General features: G+C 41.6%; 5 protein-coding genes across 10 annotated transcripts; 2 read left to right on the top strand and 3 right to left on the bottom strand.

The window, feature by feature from the left end:
* Window positions 1-8: 8 nt before the first annotated feature.
* Window positions 9-3,229, bottom strand: fuca2 (alpha-L-fucosidase 2). 2 transcript variants are annotated; one of them, XM_058057333.1, is made up of 7 exons: window positions 2,919-3,229; window positions 2,588-2,775; window positions 2,189-2,528; window positions 1,915-2,125; window positions 1,634-1,824; window positions 691-799; window positions 9-426 (listed from the first exon to the last, which is right to left on the bottom strand). In XM_058057333.1, exons 1-7 carry the CDS (start codon window positions 3,152-3,154, stop codon window positions 289-291), a joined length of 1,413 nt encoding a protein of 470 aa, XP_057913316.1. In that variant the 5' UTR covers window positions 3,155-3,229; the 3' UTR covers window positions 9-288. The 2 variants fall into 2 exon arrangements, with proteins under 2 accessions (XP_057913316.1, XP_057913315.1); XM_058057332.1 differs by having other exon boundaries at window positions 1,634-2,125.
* A 134-nt stretch (window positions 3,230-3,363) lies between these two features.
* LOC131106711 (putative deoxyribonuclease TATDN3) lies at window positions 3,364-8,687 on the top strand. Of its 5 annotated transcripts, none has more exons than XM_058056035.1 (10): window positions 3,364-3,461; window positions 3,527-3,559; window positions 3,631-3,704; window positions 3,773-3,857; window positions 3,922-3,984; window positions 4,052-4,161; window positions 5,234-5,289; window positions 5,421-5,533; window positions 7,832-7,912; window positions 7,978-8,687. In XM_058056035.1, the coding sequence occupies exons 1-10, from the start codon at window positions 3,408-3,410 to the stop codon at window positions 8,119-8,121; spliced, it is 813 nt and encodes a 270-aa protein (XP_057912018.1). In that variant the 5' UTR covers window positions 3,364-3,407; the 3' UTR covers window positions 8,122-8,687. The 5 variants fall into 5 exon arrangements, with proteins under 5 accessions (XP_057912018.1, XP_057912019.1, XP_057912020.1 ...); XM_058056036.1 differs by having other exon boundaries at window positions 7,835-7,912; XM_058056037.1 differs by having other exon boundaries at window positions 7,838-7,912.
* A 120-nt stretch (window positions 8,688-8,807) lies between these two features.
* On the top strand, window positions 8,808-16,453 carry coq8ab (coenzyme Q8A, genome duplicate b). The gene is made up of 15 exons (XM_058056032.1): window positions 8,808-9,460; window positions 9,534-9,669; window positions 10,233-10,511; window positions 10,902-10,968; window positions 12,312-12,386; window positions 12,463-12,588; window positions 12,957-13,042; window positions 13,111-13,251; window positions 13,310-13,391; window positions 13,478-13,571; window positions 14,333-14,474; window positions 14,567-14,674; window positions 14,741-14,806; window positions 15,244-15,330; window positions 15,405-16,453. Exons 2-15 carry the CDS (start codon window positions 9,553-9,555, stop codon window positions 15,690-15,692), a joined length of 1,758 nt encoding a protein of 585 aa, XP_057912015.1. The 5' UTR covers window positions 8,808-9,460; window positions 9,534-9,552; the 3' UTR covers window positions 15,693-16,453.
* LOC131106708 (proton-coupled zinc antiporter SLC30A2-like) lies at window positions 15,480-20,382 on the bottom strand. The gene is made up of 8 exons (XM_058056033.1): window positions 20,315-20,382; window positions 20,065-20,252; window positions 18,772-18,918; window positions 18,538-18,706; window positions 17,437-17,593; window positions 17,217-17,322; window positions 17,014-17,148; window positions 15,480-16,120 (listed from the first exon to the last, which is right to left on the bottom strand). The coding sequence occupies exons 1-8, from the start codon at window positions 20,371-20,373 to the stop codon at window positions 15,999-16,001; spliced, it is 1,083 nt and encodes a 360-aa protein (XP_057912016.1). The 5' UTR covers window positions 20,374-20,382; the 3' UTR covers window positions 15,480-15,998.
* Window positions 20,383-20,479: 97 nt separating this feature from the next.
* On the bottom strand, window positions 20,480-25,179 carry LOC131106712 (dnaJ homolog subfamily C member 5-like). The gene is made up of 6 exons (XM_058056041.1): window positions 24,944-25,179; window positions 24,267-24,392; window positions 23,873-24,086; window positions 22,577-22,730; window positions 22,192-22,296; window positions 20,480-21,209 (listed from the first exon to the last, which is right to left on the bottom strand). The coding sequence occupies exons 2-6, from the start codon at window positions 24,377-24,379 to the stop codon at window positions 21,139-21,141; spliced, it is 657 nt and encodes a 218-aa protein (XP_057912024.1). The 5' UTR covers window positions 24,380-24,392; window positions 24,944-25,179; the 3' UTR covers window positions 20,480-21,138.
* Window positions 25,180-25,873: the final 694 nt, after the last annotated feature.

Below are 25,873 nucleotides of genomic sequence, written 5' to 3' on the forward strand. Positions count from 1 at the left end.
AGACTTGATGGTCCAAAAGACATTTATAAAGTATTAAAAAAGTGTGTTTATAACATTAAACACACTTAAGATGAAAAAAAACGTAATACATAAGACTTGATGGTGAGAAAAACATTTAGAAAACAATAACCACATTTCCAACATCAAGACATTTCTAAGATAATAAACACTAAAATAAAACATAACATGCCTTGGAAACATTTCACATGTAGTACAGTACAAAAAGGTCCAAAAGAAGTTTTTTTTATTTTCCACATTATCTGCCAGGTTGTGGTTTTCCAGTCTTCTTCACTCGGCCCCTGTCAGCTTGAGGGTCCAGGCCCACTGACACGGCATCTGGCTGAAGGACAGCTGAGGCAGAAGGACCCGAAGTCCACGGTCCCTCATGGGTTCCCATTGCACGGCGCCGTGACCCAACAGCTCCACCTTTTGTGTGTTTGTTGTTTAGTGGAAAAGAAGGAAAGACGTTAACATGGCGGCCGTGTAGGAGCTTTATTTAGTAGCTTTAGTTTTTGATTTTTTTGTTTTGCATTTCAAACGTACACATTAGACGTTTTTACCCTTTTTGAGATGTTTAATCAATAAATGTCATTTAAAAGGAAGATAATAACAAAGATAATAGACAATGAGGCAAATAAAGTCACGAGTTCAAATAGTGAGTGTAGCTAATAAAGCATCATTGTAGCTCACCTGAGTGTCACCTGGTGTGACCTCTGGTTCACTGAGAATCAAAGCTCCGTCAGCGGGCCACGCCAGGAAAATGGCAAAGACGAGCTTTTCCGTCAGTTTGGACGTGTACCTGGAGAACATGTGACATTTTGAAAATAAAACCAAAAATATATATTTTCACCAAATACGGTAAAAGCTCCAATTAAGCATCACGAGTGGTCAGCATCCTCAGCTGTCGTTATTTTCTATTTCTGCTGTCAAATGTTGTTTTTCTTGTAATATCGTAGCTTTTTCTGCAACCTTGGGAATAAACTTGTATTATAGTTGCAGAGTTGAAATATTAAAGAATTCATATTTTGTAATTTTCATATAATATTACTATAATATTACTATACAACAAAAATTACGCAATATTACAAGTTCTTTTTCAGAAAATTGCTACTTTTTTCTGTAATATTTTGACGTTATTCTCATAAAATTACAGCTGTTTTTTTTGCAATTTATGCTGTTTATTGAAATGTTACTTCATGTCAATTTCCTCTTGTAATTTTTCTTTTGGTAATATTCTGACTTTAATCCAATAATGTTTGAACTTTTTCCACAACTTCATTTTCCAAAAATTATAAATGATTAATTATTACAAAAATTGCAGCTGTTTTTTTCTATTTCTGCTGTCAAATTTGGTTCTTCTTGTAATATTGTAGTTTTGCAGCTGCAACCTTCCTATGAAAAGAATTGTATTTTTTAGAGAATAAACTTGTATTACAGTTGCACAGAGTTGAAATATTATGAATTATATATTATGGGTAACAAACAAAAATTGTTGAAAAAATGAGGTTGTGGAAAAAGCTATATTATTATGGGATGAAAGTCAAAATATGATGTAAGTAATATTTATTAATAATGCATTCATGGTACTTGAGTGACTGGCATGGACTACTAGCGTTAAACGGCGTGTCCGTACCAGACGGCGGTGGCGACACGGTCGTTCTGAGCCCGCCAGGCGCTGCTGTTGTAGATGGCCTCGCCGTTGACGCCCAGCCAGCGCCCCATCTGACGCAGACGCTCCTCAAAGATTGGGGCGATCCTCCCCTCCAGCGTGGGGCCCACGTTCATGAGCAGGTTCCCGCCGCAGGACACCGTCTCCACCAACGTCTGCGACACACACACACACACACACACACACACACACACACAGAGGGAATGTTCAGCTGTACCAACCGAGTAGGTCGCCGGCGTTTTTACCGCCACCAGTTGCTCGATGGCGAGGTAGTCGCTGAGCGGGGCGTTGCGTCTGTAGCCCCATGACTTGGTGTCGATGGTCATGCAGTTTTCCCACTTGTGCGCCAGCAGGTGACCTGGCTGGTAGCGGTCGGCGCAGGTGTAGAAGCCGCCGTGGGTGCAGATGGAGCCGCGACCCCAACGGTCGTTGGTCACCACGGTGTCCCGCACCGGGCTGGAAGACAAGCGTCACTGAAGATGGCCGCCCCCAAACGTCGTACCGTAGACCAGACGGTACCTGTCGTTGTACAGCCAGGCGAGGAAGCCGGTGCTGTTCCAGTACTTGTCCGGCGCGTCGCCGTCCCCGTCGGACCACAGCACATCCGGCTCGTACTTGGAGACGATCTCGTAGAGCTCGGGGAGACTTTTCAAAGACGGGAAGAGATTTGTGGTGAAATTATTGGCGGCGTCCGACTCAAAGAGCGGATTGAACCACTCGAACAGCGAATGGTAAAGCCCCAAGCGGAGGTCGCTGCCTGCACGCAGGGCGCTCGCCACCTCCGCCACCAGATCCCGTTTGGGTCCCACATCCACCGCATTCCAGTTCCAGGAAGTTGTGGAGCCCCACAGCGTGAAACCTGTGATCCCCACACAAGTTAGATTGGATTTCGAACAGGGATACAACATCAGCAGAAACCTTCATGGTGCTTGGTGGTCAGGACGATGTACTTGGCTCCAGACGACGCAAAGATGTCCGTCCATTCCTTGGCGTCAAAGAACTCTGCGGTGAAGCGAGGGGCAAAGTCTCGATACTTAAAGTCAGGAGGGTAATTCTTCTGCATGAAGTCTACGTACGGCTTTTGTTTTTCACCCTGCCAGTACCACCTGCATGCCAACACAGGAAGTGCATACATTCAATCACGTGACTGCCGTGTTGACAGAATGTGCTTTTCAGTTTTACTCATGTATTACACGCAGGAACAATACATCACTTTACACACATGAAACCACTCCCCAAATGGTCTCACCAGAACCACTCGCTGCCGAAGCTGGGCACAGAGAAGACCCCCCAGTGGATGAAGATGCCAAACTTGGCCTGGTCATACCAATCTGGCAGCGGCCTGGAGTCAATGGACTCCCAGTCGGGTTGGTATTTTGCTGTGGAGACTTGGGTGGACAGCAGGCAGACGAGGAAAGACACCGCGCCCCAGCCCGCCATGTTATGTGATGTTAACGCAAAGATACATTGAGAGTTACTCGTCATTAAAGTATATTCGAGGGACTTTACGTTCTTCACTTCCGTGAACAACTAAAACAAGGAAGTTGGCGATGACGTAGAAATGTGTGTGCGCTTGATTTACAGTCTTTTGATTTCTGGAAGTGGTTTCGACTGGTCAGCGTCTGAGAGCACCGCCCTCACGGGTGACTCCTATAAATAATCCAACGCTTTGTGTGTGTGGTTGACGCATGCGTATTCGGCCAGCTTCCCGGAAGTTGTATATAGCTGAGCCCACAGTATGCATGGCTTTATCGACTGCCACTGTCACATCTCCGCGGGGGATTTCGACGAGGTATACAGGAATTACTTCAAGTAATTACTCCAAACCCATCATAAAGTGTAATTTTTGTGTTTTAGGACATAGAAACGGTTATCGAGAGCTCCAAACGGGTGAGTTATCTCGCTTTCAGCAACTTGCTGCGGTGTTTACTTAAGTGTTGTTAATGTGTTTGTACTCCCAGGCTGGACTGCTAGCATTGCTAGCCGTGGCAGAACATGCTGGGGAATTTGACAAGATCATTGCCTTGTCACAAAGGTAGCTTGACTTCATGCCGTGTGGTTTAATGTGGATTATGATATTTATATTTGTATTTGTCCTGCCAGATTCCCAGGCTTTGTCTTCCCCTGCCTGGGAGTCCACCCCGTCCAAGAGGTTTCCTCCGAGCAGCACAGAAGTGCTTCTCTCCAGGTTGGGATGCAATTATTTAGATTTAGTGTACTACAGCCTGGTACTTTGTGTGTCTTCCATGCAGGATGTGGACGCAGCGCTGCCCATCATTGAGAAATACAGGGAGCAGCTTGTGGCTATTGGAGAGGTAGCAGACGTCACCACTCCGAACCTCGGATTGAACACAATTTCTAACAGTTTATGTTTCCTATTAGGTTGGCTTGGATTTTACGCCCAGATATGTGACAAGCCAGTCCGACAAAGAGAGTCAAAGGCAGGTTCTGGTTTGTCAGTCCCGTTTAGCCAAGGAACTGGACCTCCCTCTGTGAGTCAATGCAAAAATCAATAAGTAGAGAAGCACCCCATCCATCAATTTTCTGTACCGCTTATCCTCATTTGGGTGGCGATTTATGCATTTATTTTGCATTTATTTTCATTTGCCATGGAAGGGTTTCAGTGACTTAAAGAATGCTTACATGCTAACACCTAGCATGATAGAACCAAGTTCATATTTGTAAAAATCTAAAAAAATGCAAATATGCTCATGTTAGCATTCTAACAGCATGATGCTGTTAGTGCAATGTACCGGGAAGTCTAAATATCCTGAAGAAGTGCTCAGACCATTTATTTTGTAAATGCTAAAAATGGTATCACATAGCATAGGACCAAGTTCATATTCATAAACAATCTAAAAAAATGCAAGTATGCTCATGTTAGTATGGTGACACCTAACATCAAGCGTCTACCTTTAAAAATGGCTAAAATGCTACTAATGTTTGCATGCTAGCTCCTAAATAATAGTGTCTACTGATGCTAATGTGCTAATGTTAGTATGCTAGCACTTAAATATGTCTACCTATGGAAATAATTAAGAATGCTAGTATGCTAATGTTAGCATGCTAACACCTAGAACGATCAGTGCAATGAACGGGAAGTATAATTGTCCCGAACAAATGCTCAGACTATTTATTTTGTAAAAATGGTGACACATAGCATGATGTCATCATGATAGGACAAAGTTCATATTCATAAAAATCTCAAAAATGTTAGTATGGTAACACCCAACATAAAGTGTCTACCTATGGAAATGGCTAAAATACTAGTATGCTAATGTTAGCATGCTAACAATGCTAATGTGCTAATGTTAGCATGCTAACACCTGATACGCAATGTCTCTGGAAGTCTAAATGTCCCGAAGAAGTGCTCAAACCATTTATTTTTTAAAATGCCGAAAATGGTCCTCTCACCATGTTAAAGAATGAAATTCCCATTTCCGACAATTCCTGAAACTGTCATCCAAATCCACGACGCTCGACGCTCGTATCCATCTCTTCTACTTAGCTAGTTGTCTTAACTGTACGTCGTGTGTCATACGATATTTGTCAATGTTTTACTAGAAACGTCCACTCCCGCTCAGCAGGAAGACCCACCATCCAGCTCCTCAAAGAACAAGGTAACGACGACTTGTTACGTATCCTCCGGTACCAGCTGTCGTGTATTACTGTACGTACAAATGAGATGTGACATCATCATGACATCATCATGACATCATCATGACATCAAGTTGGTTGTGGTGTTTGCCAGGTGTTGAAAAAGTTCTGCTTCACGCTTTTGATGGGAAAGCGTCGGTTGCCATGGAGGCGGTACAGGCCGGATACTACTTCTCCATTCCACCATCTGTAATACGCAGTGAACAGGTATGTGTGTGGGGGGGGGGGGTCATGTGATTATCTTCATTGTTGCAACACATGCTTTAATGTATGTTTGCTAACACGCTTACTGCTCGTCATTAGCTCCATAGTCTAAACGTCGATATTTCAATTACAGTTTTTAAACACGACTAGACATTGGAATGAAGTACTTGTATACTAAACTAAATTTAGAAAATATATAATTTAACTGATATGCAAACATTAAATAAATAATTAATTTTAACTTAATGTGAACTAAATAAATACATTTTAATTGAATTTTCATTCAATGGAAATGAAAAATACAAAATTATATTCAATAATAACATTTTTAAAAACATTAATTTTTTTTAATGAAATGTAAACATTGGAAATAATGAAGAATTTAAAAATAAATGTAAATAATTAAATGTAAATGAAAAATACAAACTTCAATTCCAACCACTGGATTTAAATGAATTGTGAAAAAATGTAAAATTAAAAGTAAAAAGATTATGTTGATTAAAGATAATATATATATATATATATATATATATATATATATATATATATAAGTACATTTAAATTACATTCAAATAATTGACTTTATATCAAATGTAAACAAAAAAAATAAATTTAAAAAAGTTTACATTAAAAAAATGATTAAATTTAAACAATGTAAATTATAAATCTAAAGATGAAACTTTTTCATTCATTCATTTCTGCGGGGGTGCTGGAGCCTATCCCAGCTGTCTTCGGGACGGTCGGCGGGGTCCACCCTGGACTGGTGGCCAGCCAATCACAGGGCACATATAGACAAACAACCATTCACACTCACATTCATACCTATGGACAATTAGGAGTGGCTAATTAACCTAGCATGTTTTTGGAATGTGGGAGGAAACCGGAGTACCCGGAGAAAACCCACGCATGCACGGGGAGAACATGCAAACTCCACACAGAGATGGCCGAGGGTGGAATCGAACCGGTGGAGTCGGGTCTCCAGGCTGAATGAGAATTCAAAGTTAATGTAAAACATGTTTATGAAAAATGTCATTTGAGTTGAATTGAAGCCTAAAATAAGGTTAACAAAATAAAAGCGGTTCCCGGAGTGCCTTTGCTGGCCGCCAGTGTTATCTGTCTACTTTTGTTTCTCTCACGGTGCCACCAAGAATGTTTGATAAGCCAATCAATGGCCAGATTAGATGCCTCGGGAGCGAATTGAGTAACTATTGGTGATCCTTTCAGTCGCAGTCACACACGCCGATAGCCGATTGCTGTTTAGCACATCACAGCACTTTAGTCCCAGTGGGAGGACATCTTGTTTCCTCATCTTTTACCGCAAACACAGGGGCTGATTTTTTTAGTTCCGAGGTGGTGCCTTTGGTTCTGGCGGTGTGTTTTAAACCTTTGGAGTCCAGCCAGTCTTCTTCTTGTATTCATTTTGACATAGTCCACACACACACACACACACACACACACACACCGGGCCTTAAAGTGTCTTGCGTTCTTCTTGCCTCAGTTGGCCACTTGGAGGTTTTTTTACAATCTGTAACTGTTACATTTGTTCACTTCCTGCCTTTCTAATATCATTTATAATTTCAATTATTTATAATAATTTATAATAATATTTAAGTTGAAGTATTTTTTCAATTTATTTTATAATTTTGTATTATTTATTTAAATCAACATTCAAACAATCTGTAACTGTTACATTTGTTCACTTCCTGCCTTTCTGATATAATTTATAATTTAAATTATTTATAATAATATAATTTAAGTTTAAGTATTTTTTTATTTATTTTATAATTTTGTATTTTTTTTTAAATTATTTTTTTAAATCAACATTCATTTCGGGCGGCGCAGCAGACTAGTGGTTAGCGCGCAGACCTCACACCTAGGAGACCAGGGTTCAATTCCACCCTGTGTGGAGTTTGCATGTTCTCCCTGTGCATGCGTGGGTTTTCTCCGGGTACTCCGGTTTCCTCCCACATTCCAAAAACATGCTAGGTTAATTAGCCACTCCAAATTGTCCATAGGTATGAATGTGAGTGTGAATGGTTGTTTGTCTATATGTGCCCTGGGATTGGCTGGCCACCAGTCCAGGGTGGGCCCCGCCTCTCGCCCCGCGACCCTCGTGAGGAAACGTGGTAGAAAATGAATGAATGAACATTCATTTCAAAACAACGGCACTGTTGGCTCACCTTTCACTTGGTCTCCTTCTGCAACCAAACGGCTGCTCAAGCTTTGGTCGGTTGATTACAAACTTTAGGAAGGTAGCGTCATTGCGGATTAATGATTGATTGCGTTTCTGTGTCCGCCAAGAAGCAGAAATTGATCAAACAGTTGCCGCTGGAGAGCATGTGTCTGGAGACCGACTCGCCGGCTCTGGGCCCTGAGAAGCAGGTGAGAGGATTTGGGTATTTTTTGGGTCTTTGTGTCGTGTTCTTCATCTCCTGGTGGATGTGTAGGTGAGAAACGAGCCGGGGAACATCCGGATCGCCGCCGAGTACATCAGCCACATCAAAGGCGTGTCCGTGGAGAAGGTGATGGAGGCGACCACGGAGAACGCGCTCCGACTCTTCCCCAGGTTGAAGTCGGCTATGGAGGCGTGACGAGACCATCGCATGCCAAACGTGATGGTCTTGTCAATCAAATGGTGGGCAAATATAATTTTCCCACAAAAGATTTCACCTCATGGGAACGTGAAGTCTCACTCACGGGTGGCCCACGCTGCATTTTAAAATGTCATTTTTTTATGCAGCAGCAAAAATTATAGGACAAAATACAGGTCATAATATTCTGACAATTACATTTTGTTACTTTATGAAAAAATAATTGTAAAATATGAGAAGCAAAAAAAATTTTTTTAAATATGAGAAGCAAACAAAGTTGTAATTAAAAAAATTTTGTTGCACAAAATTGAAATGTTACGAGAATAAAGTCAAAATATTATGGCAAAGTCATATTTACACGAAGAAAATGTACAAAAACAAAGAGGAAATATTTGGCATTGGAAAATGAGAATAAAGTCAATATGAAGAGAATAATGTATATTCTAATTTAATGAAAATTGTGTAGCATTCAGTTGAAATATTAAAGAGAAAATTCTATTTTTTTTGAAAATATTTTTGTATGAGGAAAAAGCAAAAAGAAGAATAAAAGTTGAGATATTTGGAAACTGCAGAGTAATAATAGACTTTTTCACCTCCTGTATATGATATAGAAATATCTGGCATTTTATTTTGAAGTCCGTGGCCCTCGGTGGACGTTTGGACATCCCTGCTGTCCAAGGTTAAATATTGACGTATTTTTAAATATACAAGCTCACAAGTCTACGGCTTTAAAAAAAATAAAACTACATGTTTAATCGTTCAGGGAGCACGTCATATCTACAAATGATATTTCAAAAAATATGTCTCAAAATCTACCATATATGCTACAAAGTATGATAAATGGTGAACAAGTGGTAATGGTAAAAAGTACCACACACATATTGTAATCGATTTCATTGTTTTTAAGTTGTTTTTTTATTTAGAAAAACTACAACGGCGTGTAATTGTTTAACATAGTCAAGATAAGATAAGATAGGCAACTTTTAAAAACTTTTCTTTGGCGCTGAAAGAAAAGCGGAATCACTTTTTCCGAATGCCGTCGATGGTGCGTTGAACGCATCACACGTGGCCACCTCAGGGACCGCCCCGTTCCGGACACGTCAGCCGTGAGGCCGACTTCTAGGCTCTGACAAGCGGGCTGATAGTCGTTCCCCAGCGGCCTCCGTTCTCCGGTGGCGGCGGTCTCTGTGTGGATAGGCTGCCATTCGGATGAACTGCCCCTCCCTCACTGTGAGCGGACCTCCCCGCGGGTGTTCCTCGGGTAGAAAAGTGTCCTTGAGCGGAGACGAGACGAGACTAGACTCGGCGTCGAGTCAAATGAAGGTGAACCACTTTGTTGGTGAGTACACTCAATTCAACCAATGCGTCCATGATGTCTTTTAAAACTCTAACCAAGACTACCGACCGTTCAGGTGGGCGCCCCAGAGCAACATGACGGGCGACGCGGTGCTTCGGACGGTGGCTCTCGCCTGGATCAAGCAGGCTGTGGGCCGGGCTCCCCCGGCAGGGCTAGCCGGCGCCGGGAGCTTCCATCACGGATCGCTGCGGGTGAGAGTGGACCCCACTTGTGGAGCCACAACTATTGCAAACTGCTGCCAGCTTTCTTTTACTGGCTTGAAGGGTTATTATGGGATGGAAGATGTTTAAATGACGTAATTGTATCGTACAGTCAAGCTTTTTGAAGATTTGAAGATCTCAAAATGCACTTTATTTTATATTACTTTAATTAAGTGCATCAAAATGCATCCAATACAGCATCTCTATCACAAACGATGCATTTATAGAGATAACAAGACTCATTATTCATTGTATTTATGTAGAATATTGATTATTGTGTCCGTTTTTTAAATTCGTTCATATTAAAAAAAAAAATCGGCAGCTGGAAAAGGAGGGATTTCATGTGGTTGCAATGTGCTTGCTCACCACTAGAGGCCACTAGATTCAAGTCTACAGCATGGTTTATATTTTGGAAGCAACTGCTAAATGCCAAGAACGCACTACTACCCTAGCATGATGTTCGAGTCCATCATACCGTATATCATTTCTATAGCACGCCTGAGAAGATGCTACCTTGCACACAGATGCTCCAAAGTCATGTTGAATGATTCCAGGAAACGGTCAACAAACACGGGGACCTCCTCGTCCGTGGATGCTCCACCTTCCCTTCCTGGCTGTGTGGCGGTCAGAACGGAGGTACGGGCCCGGAACGTGGAGGAAGAACCAAGCGGGCCAGGTCACGCTCGGACCTGCCCCTCCAGCCCGTACGTGCGCACAGCAGCAGCAGCAGAATGTTTAGCCGAGACAACCAATCAGTGGGGAGACTGACAGCGGAGGACGTGGACCAGGCGAGGAGCATCAAGAGGGTGGACGTGAAGCCCTACAAGCAAGTGGTATAGGCCCTCGTCTACGTGTGTATACGCTGTAGCTACAGGCAGGTTGTCCACAGTGGACATTTGCCACTTTTTACGTTTATTAACAGTGGGTAAATGTTCTAAAAATAGAAACAAAAATGCTAATGGTTTGATTTCATTTGAACATGCATCAGATTCCAATTGAGTGCATCCCATAATCAGTTCCCAGTTCCACATGTCCAAAAGGAGTAGGAAGAAGCAAAGCTTATTAAATCCTACCCCTCCATCTGGTACTTTTACAATCACTAACTGTTACATTTGTTCACTTCCTGCCTATATACACGATAACATTTTAGTAACATCAAGTTGAAATATTAAAGAAAAAAATCTTAATGACGTTCATGTTCTTGGTTTCTGTTTCTGTTTCAGCTGAGTGAAAGCGCCCGGGAGAGAAAAGTGCCCGTCACTCGCATTGGACGGCTAGTGAGTTTTGGAGGTACGTTCACACGCCTTCCTGCTGTTCCTGTCCAAGACCACCCCTCGTTGATGAGTTGGAGGATGTTAGATAATTAGGCGGGTGTGCAAGTATGCTCATGTTACTATGGTAACACCTAACAAAGTGTCTACCTCTGAAAATGGCTAAAAATGTTAGAATGCTAATGTTAGCGTTAGTATGCTATTAGTATTTCTCTTTTTAAGTCCACTGTATTAGATAGTAAGATCGTAAAGGTGACTATAGGGGTGTTATTTTATGTCTAGAGGGCTCTAATCATGTTAAGAATCCAATTTAGAAGGTCATAAATAGGTTTTACATGTCTATTTTCTCTGGTGACGTCTACTATATTGTATCATAGGATTGTACAGATGACTATAGGGGTGTTATTTTATGACTAGAGGGCTCTAATCATGTTAAGAAGCCAATTTAGAAGGTCATAAATAGGTTTTACATGTCTGTTTTCTCTGGTGACGTCTACTATATTGTATCATAGGATTGTACAGATGACTATAGGGGTGTTATTTTATGACTAGAGGGCTCTAATCATGTTAAGAAGCCAATTTAGAAGGTCATAAATAGGTTTTACATAAATAGGTTTTTTATAAATAGGTCTATTTTCTCTGGTGACGTCTACTATATTGTATCATAGGATTGTACAGATGACTATAGGGGTGTTATTTTATGACTAGAGGGCTCTAATCATGTTAAGAAGCCAATTTAGAAGGTCATAAATAGGTTTTACATGTCTGTTTTCTCTGGTGACGTCTACTATATTGTATCATAGGATTGTACAGATGACTATAGGGGTGTTATTTTATGACTAGAGGGCTCTAATCATGTTAAGAAGCCAATTTAGAAGGTCATAAATAGGTTTTACATAAATAGGTTTTTTATAAATAGGTCTATTTTCTCTGGTGACGTCTACTATATTGTATCATAGGATTGTACAGATGACTGTAGGGGTGTTATTTCATGTCTGGAGGGCTCTAATCATGTTAAAAATGTTCATTTTCTCTTATGACGTCTACTATATTGTATCATAGGATTGTACAGATGACTATAGGGGTGTTATTTCATGTCTGGAGGGCTCTAATCATGTTAAAAATGTTCATTTTCTCTTATGACGTCTACTATATTGTAGCAATGGCTTTTTGCCTTCATTGCTTGCTAACTTGCTAGCATTGTGTAGCCCCGCCTCCGCGTACTGGGATGAAGATGCTGATTGGCTGACGGGAGGGTTCATTCTACGATGGCCACATGGTGAATGAAGCCTGGTGTCATCCAGCCTCCATAGCGTTCTATCCGTATTGTTCTATCCGTATTGTGTGCGTACGTTTGTCCAGGTTTGGCAGTGGGACTCGGCCTTGGCGCCATCGCTCAAGTGGCCAAGAAAACCTTTAAACCTCAACGAGAGCAAGGTAGAATATTGTTTCTGAAATATGAAACAATACTTGGTCGTACCGTATCCACCAGGTTATGTTGCTACGTTTTCAGGCGATCGAAAGGCCATCCTGGATGCCAACGCCTTCCTGTCTGAAGCCAACGCTGAGAGGATCGTCCGTACGCTGTGCAAAGTCCGCGGCGCTGCGTTGAAACTGGGACAGATGCTCAGTATTCAAGGTAGGGAGGGGCTACACCGCGGTGGGGGTGTGCACGTACGATATACTTTCATCAACCACCAACTTAAACCAACTGGAGGTGGACCCGCCCCCACCCCCCCATGGGAAATGTGAGTGAGTTGTATCTGTATATTAATGTGGAGCAGCCCGCCACAAATCAAATACTTTGAATAAAGTATGAAAAAACACAAATTAAAATATTTAGGCACAGGCAATCTTCTCTTTTTTGGGCGTGTTTGCATCATTCATGTAGAGAATGCCTTAAGGGGGTCATGTATTCATGTATTGATTTATTGATGTATTCATGTAATGATGTATTGATGTATTGATGTATTGAGGAATAACAACAATCAAATAACTCCTCTTTAGACGACGCCTTCATTAACCCTCAGCTGGCCAAAATCTTTGATCGAGTTCGACAGAGTGCAGACTTCATGCCCACCAAGCAGATGCTGGTAATGTGTGTTTCTAGGGGGGGGGTGCACAGAGGCTGAAATGAAGGAACGGCTTGTGCGTTGTGCAGAAGGCCATCAGCAGCGACCTGGGCCCCGACTGGCGCCAGCGTCTGGACCACTTTGAGGAGAAGCCCTTCGCGGCCGCGTCCATCGGCCAGGTGCATCTGGCTATGCTGAAAGACGGCAGGGAGGTGGCCATGAAGATTCAGGTGAGAAAGAAGCATGCGGCCAAGAGGAGCAAAACGCCACCTCTCCATCTTCCCTCAGTATCCCGCCGTCTCCAAGAGTATCGACAGCGACGTCAGCAACATCATGACGGCTCTGAGCTTAAGCAACGCTCTACCTCCAGGTGCCACGCACACGTCGGCTCCAAGATAACCGGCTATTGTCCGACGCCACGCTTCCGTGTCCTTATTTCTTCTCCTTCTTGCGCAGGTCTGTTCCCAGAGCACCTCATCCAGGTCATGAGCCGAGAGCTGGCGCTGGAATGTGATTACGTCCGAGAGGCCCGGTGTACCAGAAAGTTCCAGTGAGTCCTGCACGCCTTGTTGATACCGTAAACTGGCATACGCTATCTGCACTATTTGCTGCCGCCGAACGCAACGCAACATTGATAAGACCAGCTTATTCCGTCAAACATTTTAAAAAGTTAATAATGCTTTATATTCATGTACAAAAAGTATTCAAAACAGGTTCTGTTATACAAAAAAAATATACAAAAAAAAAGCATGTAAACAAATTCTATATTTTTTAAGGGTAAAAACATGCTATATCTGCTATATAAAATGCATGTCAAAAATTGTTTATTTTTTAAGTGTAAAAGTGTTCTGTAAAAAAAAAGTTCTAGTATGTAAAAACGCACGCACACACACAAACATTGTTTTAATGTATTGTTTAAAAAGTGTAAAAAAAAACACTTCTGCTACGTAAAAACTCATGTTTTTACGCATGTTTTTTAATGTATATATTTTTAGTGTAAAAGAAAAATGTGTTCTGTAAAAAAAAAAGTTGCAGAATGTAAAAAAAGAAACTATTTTATTTTTAAAATGTGTAAACATTCATGCAAAAGTATGTGTATAAAACGTGTACATCTGAAATAAAGCAGCTGTTAAAAATATTTTTTTAAACATTTAAAATATTTGAAAGCTTACTGTTTGGGAAGAAGTAAGGAAAAAAACCACCTTAGCACATCCAAAATGATTTGTAAAACTATTTTGAGGAAGGTAACGGTGTGTGTGTGTGTGTGTGTGTGTGTGTGTGTGTGTGTGTGTGTGTGTGTGTGTGTGTCAGAGAGCTGCTGAAGGGCCACCCGTTCTTCAACGTGCCCGATGTGATTGACGAACTGAGCAGCCGCCACATCCTGACCACCACGCTGGTATCGGGTTTCCCTCTGGACCGGGCTACAGAACTCTCCCAGGAACTCAGGAACGAGGTACGGCTCGGCACCGGATAAGCGTTTTTTTTTTTTTTGGTGTTCCAAACACAAACTTTGTTCACCGGAACTTTCTTTCACCTCTTGGATAGATTTGTGAGCAAATCCTCATTTTGTGCCTGAGGGAGCTTTTCGAGTTCCGCTACATGCAGACGGACCCCAACTGGTCCAACTTCTTCTACAACCCGCAAACACACAAGGTGAGCTGCAACGTGGTTTTTATTTCCAACGCGTCCAAAGTCAAGTCATGATTGTCGTGTTGGCAGGTGGCGCTCTTAGACTTTGGAGCCACGCGACAATTTCACAAAACCTTCACAGACACGTACATGGAGGTAAGACCTGACGCTTGCAATTCCATTGTGGGCCACCGGAGGTCGTGGTTTAGTCACTTCAGTAGTAGTAGTAGTAGTACATAGTAGTAGTAGTAGTAGTAGTAGTAAAGCCCCACTGATTATTCTTAAAATGTTATGAATTTCCTGAATTAATTTAAATATAATTAAAACATTTAATGTATTGTTTCATGCATTACTGATGCATTTTATATTTATGTATATTATATTATATATTCATATTTATGTATTATTTCACATATTAATTTGAATGCATTTCAATAGTTTTGACATTTTAGTGCTAGTTCACGTGTTAATTTGAATTCAAATGTTAATATTTTGTGCATTCATTTTCAATGTCATTTTTCTCGTAGATATGAAAAATGTATTGTCGCTTTCCAAGTGCCATCATATGTTCTGATTCATCCGTTGCGGTCCAGGTTATCAACGCGGCCGCACATCAAGACAGAGAAGGCGTCCTGCAGCGATCCCGAGACATGAAGTTCCTTACTGGATTCGAGTCCAAGGTAAGAAACCAAACGTGCCCACTTTTTGGTCGCCGCCAACGCAAAAACCCAAACAGACGACTTTTGGTCCTCAGGCGATGGAGAACGCCCACGTGGACGCCGTCATGACCCTGGGGGAGGCCTTCGCCTCGTCGGAGCCCTTCGACTTCGGCGCGCAGAGCACCACCGAGCGCATCCACCGCCTCATCCCGGTCATGCTGAGGGAGCGCCTGACGCCGCCGCCCGAGGAGACCTACTCCCTGCATCGCAAGATGGGCGGATCATTCCTCATCTGCTCCAAACTCAAAGCCAAAATCGCCTGCGCGGACATGTTCCGGGAGGCCTACGCTCGCTACCGGGAGGACGGACAACGTCCTGATTAGGGATGCGCTAAAAACTGCACTATTTTTGTACACGTGGACATGGGAGAGCTCAGCTGTGCCTTGACAATAACGTGGGAATGTTTATTTGTACAAACTGCTGCAGAACATGTTTCCATGCAACCAAAATCCCAAGAGTTTGCCTCTACATCATTCTACAGACATTTTAGCGCTAATCAAATCCTCAGTAGTTCCTTATGTGTGCCATCTGGCGCCCTCATGTGACGAATAATTGGTACTTTTTTTTTTTTTTTTTTTATCTACTTCCACGTCTATGCAGCATCCTCCCTCATCTTTCAATGGGGGGTGTCACCAGTCCGTCTTGGTGGTTCCGGACTGTTCCACTTGGAGTGTCATTCCGGTGAAGCCAAACTCTGAACGCAGGAGTTCTGTTGCTGTTGCCAGGACGACGAGTGGATCAGCGTCGTCCTCTGCAACATACAGCGTTTACATCCAATCACACGTCAGCGAGCGGCGAGTACTTCTACTGCATGGCTTAGCTGTCCTAATGTCTGGAATATATCGTACTATATCCTTCCTCCTGTGTTAGCTTTCTGGTATCATGTCTTATGCTAACGGGTGGGTTTTGACCCATGTATTAAATCAGCTATAAAATACACTAAAAACAATAAGTTACCATCAAATTTGCTTCTCATGTCTTGGTTACCTTTTTAGGCTTCCTCATCCATGAAAATGTTGCTTTTAATACTTTTGGCCTTTTTTTGTCACTATACCCCTCCATTTCTATTTACAATAATGCTCAAATGAACCTCAAAAGAATCATATTCATAAATTGAAGGTTCTTTTTCTCAATTATTTTTATGTATTGTTTTTAAAAAAAAGTAAAAAAAACTAGTACAATGTAACATGTTTTTATGTATATTCTTTTAAAGTATAAAATAAAAAGGTGTCCTGTTTAAAAAAAAACGTTCTAGTACATAAAAATGCATGTAAAGCATTTTATTTTTAAAAAGTGTAAAAAAGCTAGTTCTGCTCTAAAAATTCATGTAAAAGTATATGTATAAAACATGTTTAAAAATGTACAACAAATACAAAAAATGAAATAGAGTAGTTGTTAAAAATGAATTTTTAAACATTTGAAATATTTGAAAGCATATTGTTTGGCAGGAAGTAAGGAAAAAAACACCTTACCACATCCAAAATCATTAGTAAAACTATTTTGAGGAAGGTAACAGTGTGTGATACATTTCTAAAATTGTAATGGTATGGACCATGCAAACGTATACTGTATATACTGTATATACTGTACATGACTTATAAGTGGTATTTACACTTGCGCTAGATAAGCATGGTGTGGTCTTACCTGCCGTCACGTGCACACAAAGTAAACAGTGGGTGGTGTCCAGGCTCCACACGTGCAGGTTGTGTAGGGACGCCACCCCTGGCACGGATAGCAGGACGTCCCGCACGGAAGCGTAGCAGACGTTGGGCGGGGCGCCTGCAGGAAGAAGATTGCACCTTAATCAGAATAACAATGATGATGATGATGTTTGATGCCCGGTCTACCATCCATCAGCACTCGGAACACGTCCCTGGCGGCGGGCAAGGTGCTCCACATGACGAGCACCGAGAAGAGCAGCGTGCATACGGGGTCGGCGGCTTGGCATTCAGGCTGCCGGAGGAAGAAGAAGAAAACCTCAGATGAAGATACTTTGGCGGGCGTATGGCGGGCGTATGGCGTGCGTATGGCGGGCGTATGGCGGGCGTATGGCGTGCTGCAACTCACCCACAGTCGGATGACGGCGGCCGTCAGCAGGACGCCGACACTCTGCACCAGGTCTCCCACCGCGTGGATGAAAGCGGCCTTCACGCTGGCGTTGCCGTGAGCGGCGGAGAAGGCGTGGCTGTGAGAGACACCCGACTGGTGGAGGATCACGACCATCCTGGAACAGGGGTCAGGGGTCAGGGGTCAAGCAGGACTGGAGAACATGAAGACGTGGAAAGGCCAGAGAACCGGGAGTATCCACCCTTTAATGGCTCACTGATTTATGATATATCATTACATTTCTAATTATTATTACGGGTTTATTCCATTTATTATTATTATTATAATTGTTGTTCTGTAAATTGTATTCCCATAATATGAGGCCTTTATTCCAATAATAAGTCATGTACAGTATATACAGTGTATGTATATGTACATATATGTATATATACATACACACATATACATATATGTCATTTTGTTCTCCGTATTACAACTATTATTACGACATTATTTTAGTCAAATTTTATTCTATTTCAATTACAGATGTTCCAAATCTGGTATTATTATTATTATTTTTTTTTACATTACCGATTATTTTTATTTTTCCTCTTGTAATTCTTTTTCATATTCATATTTTTCCCATAATATTACATTTTTCCCCAACCTAATTTTTCCAAAAAATACACTTGATTGTGTTTTGTTTCGTATAATATTATGACTATAAAAACATTTTAATATTTCAACTCTATGCTACTAAAATGACTTTTCATTTCCTACATTATTTACATTAACATTACAGCATTCTTGTAAAATTACTACTTTTCTGTCACTCCAATAAATAAATATGAACTAATATTTCTCTTTGAGATCAATAAAGCATCTGCAGCGAAGGAAGACTGTATATAACTTTAAGAATGATTTGGAGTGCATGAGAAAGTGGACTTCATTTGACCACATGGTCCTTAACAATAACTAAAAGCTCTTCAAACATCACGTTATCTTAAAAAATGACATCAGGAGGTTGCCTACAGCCACAGCTGTGTTTTTTTTTTTTAACCGACCATGCACCCGTGGACAATAGGAGACTGAGGGGTTGATTGCAGCATTTACGGTACTCACAGGATATTTACGGCCACAGCGCAGCCCGAAGTGAGAAGCATCACGTCGGCGTCAATGTGGTAGCCGCCATCGCCGCCGCCGCCGTCTGTGATCCTCTGCACGGCCGACAAGACCAGCACCGCCGTCACGGTCCAGATGGACATGAGCGACAGCAGCATGCCCAGAACCTCTGGAGGACAGACACTGCTCATCTAGTCCAAGTACCAACAGACGGGTCTGTATGGGAGGGGTCACCTGCTCGATGCCACCCAAAGGTCATGGTGGGGGTGGGCGGGCGTCCTGAGACCCAGAGAGAGAAGATGCTCACAGCGATGCTTCCAACGTCAGTCAGCAGGTGTGCCGCGTCTGTCATGATGGCCAGGCTGTGGGCGGCGTACCCGCCTGTAGGATGGTCGCTAATTAACCTAGCATGTTGTTGGAATGGGGGAGGAGACCGGAGTACCCGGAGAAAACATGCAAACTCCACACAGAGATGGCCGAGGGGTGGTGTTGAACTCGGGTCTCCGAGCTGTAAGGTCTACGATTGAACCACTCCTCCACCACGCAGCCTCTACTTGACATTATTGATTATATGTGGTGTAAAACATCTCATTCAGAATGGAGAACCACCAGCCACCAGTATGAGCCTGGGATTTGTTTTTCAGAAAGTGTTCCATACAAATATGCACATTAGCATGCAATAAGATGATCAAATATTACATTTATGTATTCCAGCATAGTGTCAGCATTTTAAAATATGTACAATACAGTCTGGGAGAAAGTGTAGGAAAGTTAGAAGGTGCGTCCAAGAACCGTCAAAGTGGGACACCATGCATAAAATGTCATGTAGTATTGAATCATTTCATTTCATAAGTTTAATAAGTAATCTACGATAAGTATGGATGTAAAACACTTAAATTATTATAAATTATTATGAATTTAATTTAATAAGTAATCTATGATAAGTATGGATGTAAAACTCTTAAATTATTATAAATTATTATGAATTTAATTTAATAAGTAATCTATGATAAGTATGGATGTAAAACGCTTAAATTACTATAAATTATTATGATTTTCATTTAATTTTTTATTTAATTTAAAATTTGCATTGCATTAAATTAAATTCATAATAATTTAAGAGTTTTACATCCATACTTATCATAGATAACTTATTTGGAGCTGTGATTAAGGGTGACATGTTACCAGTTAAATATGGACAAAATGCAATTAAATATTTTAAAAGAATCAAACAGCCGTATTTTCATAGTTACAGAAAACATTAGAGCCCTGTGGACATGGAATAACACCCCTATATGCACCTTTACACACCAAGACAAAAATAAGACTCATGCTACTTTGTGTATTTTACTTCATTTTGCCATTTTTATGCTTGAAAATGCTTAATTTAGGTAAATAGATATAATAACATTAATATTATTATGAAATAAATATGTTAAAAATGCGGCGGTCAATCACTGAAGTGTGAAAAAGCCAATATTGCTATATAATATATACACACAATACGTATATAAATAGGAGACTCACCAAGCACCTCCCCAACCATGAAGATGAGACTGATCGCCAAGGCAACAAGGAGCTTCCTCCTGGCCGCACATCTGGCCTGGCTTTCATTGGGCGACGTCACACCCAGCTCGCCACCACAGGACCGCTCCAGCTGCTGCAGGTGGTCTGGAAGGGGGGCGTCGGAGTGAGAAGCGCGTTGATCCCGAGCGCTGAAAGAAAGAAAAACTGGTGAGGACACGCAATACGAGTCGGCAACATGTGAGCCGCGTACCAGGATGGACGCCCTTGGCACTCCAGGAGCGGTTTCTCGGATTCGGCAGACGGCTCCATAGACTCAACTGTTGCTGAGAGAAAAGCCACCTGCTCCGACGGGCGGTATCTGTCAGGAGGCGGAGCACGCTGCCGGCCAATGAGCTTGCAGGGGGACGCAGTGGGATCAATGACACCTGAGTTTATTCCATCAGAAAACGTTTATCCAGGAGAGATACACGTTGGGAATGTTGGGATGAAGATACATCCGTAAGTACAAATAAAGCAAAAACATTCACCTTCTACACTCGTTATTTCAATATATTGCTGATGTCCAACACATAATATACGTACATCGAAGAAATAAAACTAATTGGATTAAAAATGAAAGGCTTTCTCTTGCGTATACGTGGAATAAAAACGGACATAAAAACAGGATTTGGATTGAAGGTCTCAAACAGCCGCATCGACGGGCCAGGACCAAACAGGAAAAGGAAGTGACTTCATGATGTACATATCAGACTGAATACATGGCACCTTCACTTGAGTCATCTTGGCCTTGATTGTGGCAGCCATCTTGGTGCCGTTCAGTCCATTTTTGCAGTTGCTTGGCATCGTTCACGTTCACATCCGGCCATCATTGGCACTTTGACACGCGTTTAAAGTGCGTGAGGAGACGAGGCTTTGGTCTCCCCTCAAAAATAGCATGTTTTAAAAAGATAAATATCTAGCTGGAAGCAAAAATAAATCCAAAATAACTGCTGTAATGTAAACAAAAAAGGAAAAAAAAAAAAAACTCCATCCAGACTTGGAGCCAAGACCAGGACCACCAAGAGCCTGACCCACTCAGTCCTCCACCGACAGATGTATGGCTCCGTTGCTGGCGTGGGGCTGAATGACGACGGCCTTGTCCTCGCCTGCCGTGGGTGACACAGTTTGGCATGTTCAAATGCTGGGTGCACAACACTGTCATTACAATCACATCTAAATATTACGGCAATGAAGTTCAATTATCAGAAGTACATTTTAAATGTCAAAATGATAAAGTTTCAATTGTAAGATAATCTAAAAATATATATATAAAAAAAAACAGTAGAAAATGCCTGTAATGTTACGCAAATATTTAGAGACTAAAGTTGGATTCTAATGAGAACATTTTACAAGAATAAACTAAAACTTAAATAATAACCACCAAATCTATTTGTGGTGGTGCAAATGCATTCCGCCACAGATAAATGTGGGAAACACTGGGGTGTCTTATTGCCACAACTACTTACTGTTCCAGAAGTGTTTCAAAGGACGCTATCAGCCCGTTTTACATTTGAATGCATAAAAATAATCCCATAACATTTGTTTATTGCATCAAGGCTTTTTCACTTTGTCAGGAAACTCTATTTCAACTAAATAAAACCAAAAAATCATTTTTACTACATTTTAAAATGGTCTGGTTGAAATGAGGACCACTGTATTGTTAGGGTGGGTTTCCACCCAGGTATAATAATATGATTATAAAGCAATATTTTGAACCAAAACTGAAATCCTAAGTGTCCAATTAGCCAACACAATGACAACCAGCTCCTCTTCTCATCATGGAAGCTTCAGGGGATTCTCATTTTGACCGCTTTTCCAGTATACCAGCAGAAAAACAAAGTCCAGACATGTGAGGGGAATTCACTCATTTGATTGGCTGATTTCACATTTACTATTTGGATCATGGAAAGAACAAAAAGAACAAAACCCAGCCGTTAACATAAGACATGATACCAGAAAGCTAACAAGAGGAAGGTTAAGGTTAGCAATGTTTTGCTAAAAGCATTTGTGATGTCACGTGTTGTAGCGCAGGTCACTGGTGTATGAGTTTTTAGCGTTTTGCTTCGACACACCGGGCAGCATCTTTACCTGAGGCGGCATCAGCGGCATCAGCGGCATCAGCAGCTCCATCAGCGCCCGAGGCGTCAGCATTGGCAGAAGAGCTCGGCTGTATGACGATTACGGCGTCTCGTGCTGGGAAACACAATGCAATACAGTTCCTGAAAGTCAACCTAAGCTAGCATCAGGTACGTCTACGAGCCGACAGGACTTTTCCACTCATCACATCATGCTTTGCGGCTTCACTCTTGGGGATTTTCAAACTATATTAATAAATATATGAATTAACAAGAAGGGGCTTAGAGCTGATCCCTGATGCACTAAATTCACTAGATACTTCTTTTATTTAACGTGCACACATTGAAGTCAGTTGGCACGGAGGAAAAAAAACAAAAAAACAAGACCAGCCGCTCACCATCCTCCTGTTCTCTGATTTCCGCTTCCAGGTCCTCGGGATCCACGTAGAATCCGTTCTCCTCTTCCTCGGAGGGCTTGCACTTCCCGCAGCAGAAGCAGCAGCAGCAGAGACAGCAGCAGCAGGTGAAAATCCCACAACACACCAGAAGGGCCTGAAGAACAACAGCAACAAAGATGTGCTCAGACTGAGTCCAGCTTTCAAGACCTTATTTTAAGGTAAGGTTTTTTCTACTAGGAGAACAGACGTCCTTAACTTAAGATTTTAGGAGCACAAACAGAAAATTGACGGGCACATAATGACGTCAACCTGCAGAGTAAATAATCATTTTTACTGTATTCATGATTAATACTTGAAAAATAATAACAGATCTATGTATTCAATTCACATTTTTGTGCAGCAGTTGACAAAACATAAGAAACAAACCGTGACGTTATATGTAAACAAAGTATCTAGGTCTGGGTGATATACACCAAAATTCATATGCCCATATATTTGGTCATGGTTTCATTTCATTAGAACATGCATCAGATTCCAATTGAGTGCATCCCATAATCAGTTCCCAGTTCCACATGTCCAAAAGGAGTAGGAAGAAGCAAAGCTTATTAAATCCTACCCCTCCATCTGGTACTTTTACAATCACTAACTGTTACATTTGTTCACCTCCTGCTTTCTATAATACAGTTTAAGGTTTTTTTTGTTTGTTTTTTTTAATAATGCACCTCGTAGCGAAGTACTGGGTGATATGAGCATCCAATGCCATAATGTGTACCATAGTGCGTGTCAATATAGTGATATATATAGCACATCATGACTGGTTCAAGACTCTTCATCCTTGGATTTAGCAAACATCAACTGCTTGTATTGTTTCTTCAATTGGCTCATCGTTGTGCATTGTTTGATTTCCTTACTCAATTTTTCTTTGTTCAATATTGAAATATTTCTTGCCTTTTCTGCTGTTAGCAAACAGCATGATTTAGTTTTACTTAAGTTCAAGGACAATCTATTATCATCAAACCATCTTTTTAGTGTGACCATTTCTTCTATTTCTTCCATTTAGGTTGAATATCAATCTACGAAATATTCCCAATATTTTTTCCGTAAAGTGAGTTTAGACAAAGTCTAAGCCAAATATGCATGTTAAGTTGTTTTTTTTAAATAAAAAAATGTTATGTATAAATAGCTGGTAAAATAAAGTACCTGTGTTTCAGGTGGCACAGAAACGTTTTCAAATTTTAGTGGCAAAATGTGACATTTAGTCACACTGTGGAGCCCTGATCCGAGTTCCCAGCTCACCTTAAACCAGCACTTGGACATAAGGAAGTAGTATTTGACGCTCTCGTCCCCAAACTGCTCGGCCACGTAGAGACCCATGGAGCCGTACTCATCGTAAATGACGCGCTTGTTCTCGTCGCTGAGGATGGAGTTGGCGTTGTTGATCTCTTTGAATCTCTCGGCTGCTTCAGGGTTGTCGGGGTTCTTATCGGGATGGTGTCTCAACGCAAGCTTCCTGGAGTCAAATGATTCCAGAAGAAGTAGGGGTCTCAAGAAGGGCTGTGTAATACCTTCATGTACAATAACTGGAACAGATCATTTCTGTTTTCCTGACTTGCAATGAGAAAGAAACTGCTTTGAAATCCAAACAGCTATTGAGGAGAGCAAGTCTGACCTGAGAGCCTGGCGAACCCACCTGTAGGCCTTTTTTATCTCCTCTGCTGATGCTCCCTTCTGCAGACCCAGGACTTTGTACAGGCTGTCCCCTGCTGTGGACATTTTCCGCTGAGGTCTGTCTGGGTCGTCCATGTTTCAGGATGTGCTGAAACAAACACAGCACCTTATTCTCAGGAAGAACAAAACGCACCCAGATCTTTCATTTGAACTGGTTTTAAGTAAAACACATAAAAAATAGGGAAGTAAAGCTGACTATCTGGACATGGTCAGGAACAGAATATTTTAAATGACTGAATTTCACTTTCATTTTGACGTTTGAATTAAAAACAATTACCAAGTTGGGCTTGCACATTGTTCAATTACTCTATGCCGTTTTTTAAATAGATGTATTTTAAGTGTACCTTCACTACATTGTACTACTGTCACTACTGTGACAGTGTCATGTCAGATTTGACGACTTTACAGTTGCTCAATCTGTGTTAAGCTATCATTGCCATTACATGACATTTAAGCAACATAGTAGTTCCACCGTATTCCGTTTGCGGTCTTAAAACTTTGACTTTCATTCAACTCAGAAACCTTTATTGACTTTACGGTCAAAACACACTTTAAAGAGCCGCCGGATGAACTTTCAAAAAAGTGCTAACATGCCTTAGCTAACTTTAGCAAAACAGCAACGGAATGGTAGACTCTTACATTCTGGAGGAGATTAATCTGAGTTTTCTGAGTCAGATCATGGAGTCCAAACGTTGTAGACCGACTGTCTGTGGTTGCTACGACCCATGAAGTGAGGCTGACATGCAGGTTGTTGTGTGTCTCACACCGGCGTCTTCATGATGAGTGAGCGAGGTAGGAGTTAGCAAGCTAGTTAGCTTAGCCATATGAGCTCAGCTGCGAGCAGAGCAGAACCGGGAAGTCAAAACCGGATGTGACGTAAGTATAAAAATGAGGCGGTTCCAGGCTTGCGGTGTGCCAGAGCCAAAATGGCGCCGGCGCTTTTTCAAACCCCAGTTGCCCTACTAGATTTGATTAGGGCAAGACGTTTTTTTTTATGTATTATTGGTTAGCTTCTGTATAAACTTTATTAAAAAGAACAAACTCAGAGAATTATATTCTAAACATGTTGGTCTTGCTTAAAAATACACATCACATGTTTTCTACGTAAAAAAACATGGTATGGCTCTCACTGAAATACATGTTAAAATATGTGACTTTCACAGCTCTCTTAGCAAAAAGCGTCCCGACCCCTGATCGAATGACGCTATCCTGGTTGACCTGTGCCAGTGCTCGTGTCCCCCCCCCCACGTTGCAGGCATTCCTGCTGTGAACCCAATAAAGTTGTCTTCATACTGCGTACATGCATTTAACGTCCCTGAAATGTGATCTTGTGAGGAACGTGCCAATGGACAATGACTTCCACTTACAATAGCGTCTTACGTTCCACAGCGGGCACCATAGCAGCAAACACTGCAGATCTCCGTGCAAAGACCCATGGACCTACGGCACAAACGCCCCGCGCTCCTGGAAGAGCCAAGGGCGCTGAAGCCATCGGACGAGCGAGACCTCCAGCTGAACCTGGACCTGCTGGAGAAACAGTTCAGGTACACGTGCAGAATGCTCCAACAA

Source organism: Doryrhamphus excisus, chromosome 19 (assembly GCF_030265055.1).
Source record: "Doryrhamphus excisus isolate RoL2022-K1 chromosome 19, RoL_Dexc_1.0, whole genome shotgun sequence".
NCBI classification, from domain to species: Eukaryota; Metazoa; Chordata; class Actinopteri; order Syngnathiformes; family Syngnathidae; genus Doryrhamphus; species Doryrhamphus excisus.

Coding starts and splice junctions, on each gene's coding strand:
- fuca2 (XM_058057332.1), bottom strand. CDS start 3,154: ATGACGAGTAACTCTCAATGTATCTTTGCGTTAACATCACATAACATG. Junction 2,776..2,918: donor TTCGGCAGCGAGTGGTTCTG/GTGAGACCATTT, acceptor GTTGGCATGCAG/GTGGTACTGGCAGGGTGAAA. Junction 2,126..2,188: donor GCCTGGCTGTACAACGACAG/GTACCGTCTGGT, acceptor CTTGTCTTCCAG/CCCGGTGCGGGACACCGTGG.
- LOC131106711 (XM_058056035.1), top strand. CDS start 3,408: ATGCATGGCTTTATCGACTGCCACTGTCACATCTCCGCGGGGGATTTC. Junction 3,858..3,921: donor ACAGAAGTGCTTCTCTCCAG/GTTGGGATGCAA, acceptor TCTTCCATGCAG/GATGTGGACGCAGCGCTGCC. Junction 3,985..4,051: donor AGCTTGTGGCTATTGGAGAG/GTAGCAGACGTC, acceptor GTTTCCTATTAG/GTTGGCTTGGATTTTACGCC.
- coq8ab (XM_058056032.1), top strand. CDS start 9,553: ATGACGGGCGACGCGGTGCTTCGGACGGTGGCTCTCGCCTGGATCAAG. Junction 12,387..12,462: donor TAAACCTCAACGAGAGCAAG/GTAGAATATTGT, acceptor CTACGTTTTCAG/GCGATCGAAAGGCCATCCTG. Junction 14,807..15,243: donor TCACAGACACGTACATGGAG/GTAAGACCTGAC, acceptor GTTGCGGTCCAG/GTTATCAACGCGGCCGCACA.
- LOC131106708 (XM_058056033.1), bottom strand. CDS start 20,373: ATGGAGCCGTCTGCCGAATCCGAGAAACCGCTCCTGGAGTGCCAAGGG. Junction 18,707..18,771: donor CTTTGGGTGGCATCGAGCAG/GTGACCCCTCCC, acceptor TCTGTCCTCCAG/AGGTTCTGGGCATGCTGCTG. Junction 17,594..18,537: donor GCTGTGGCCGTAAATATCCT/GTGAGTACCGTA, acceptor CCCCTGTTCCAG/GATGGTCGTGATCCTCCACC.
- LOC131106712 (XM_058056041.1), bottom strand. CDS start 24,379: ATGGACGACCCAGACAGACCTCAGCGGAAAATGTCCACAGCAGGGGAC. Junction 24,087..24,266: donor GAGATAAAAAAGGCCTACAG/GTGGGTTCGCCA, acceptor ATTTGACTCCAG/GAAGCTTGCGTTGAGACACC. Junction 22,297..22,576: donor AATCAGAGAACAGGAGGATG/GTGAGCGGCTGG, acceptor TGTGTTTCCCAG/CACGAGACGCCGTAATCGTC.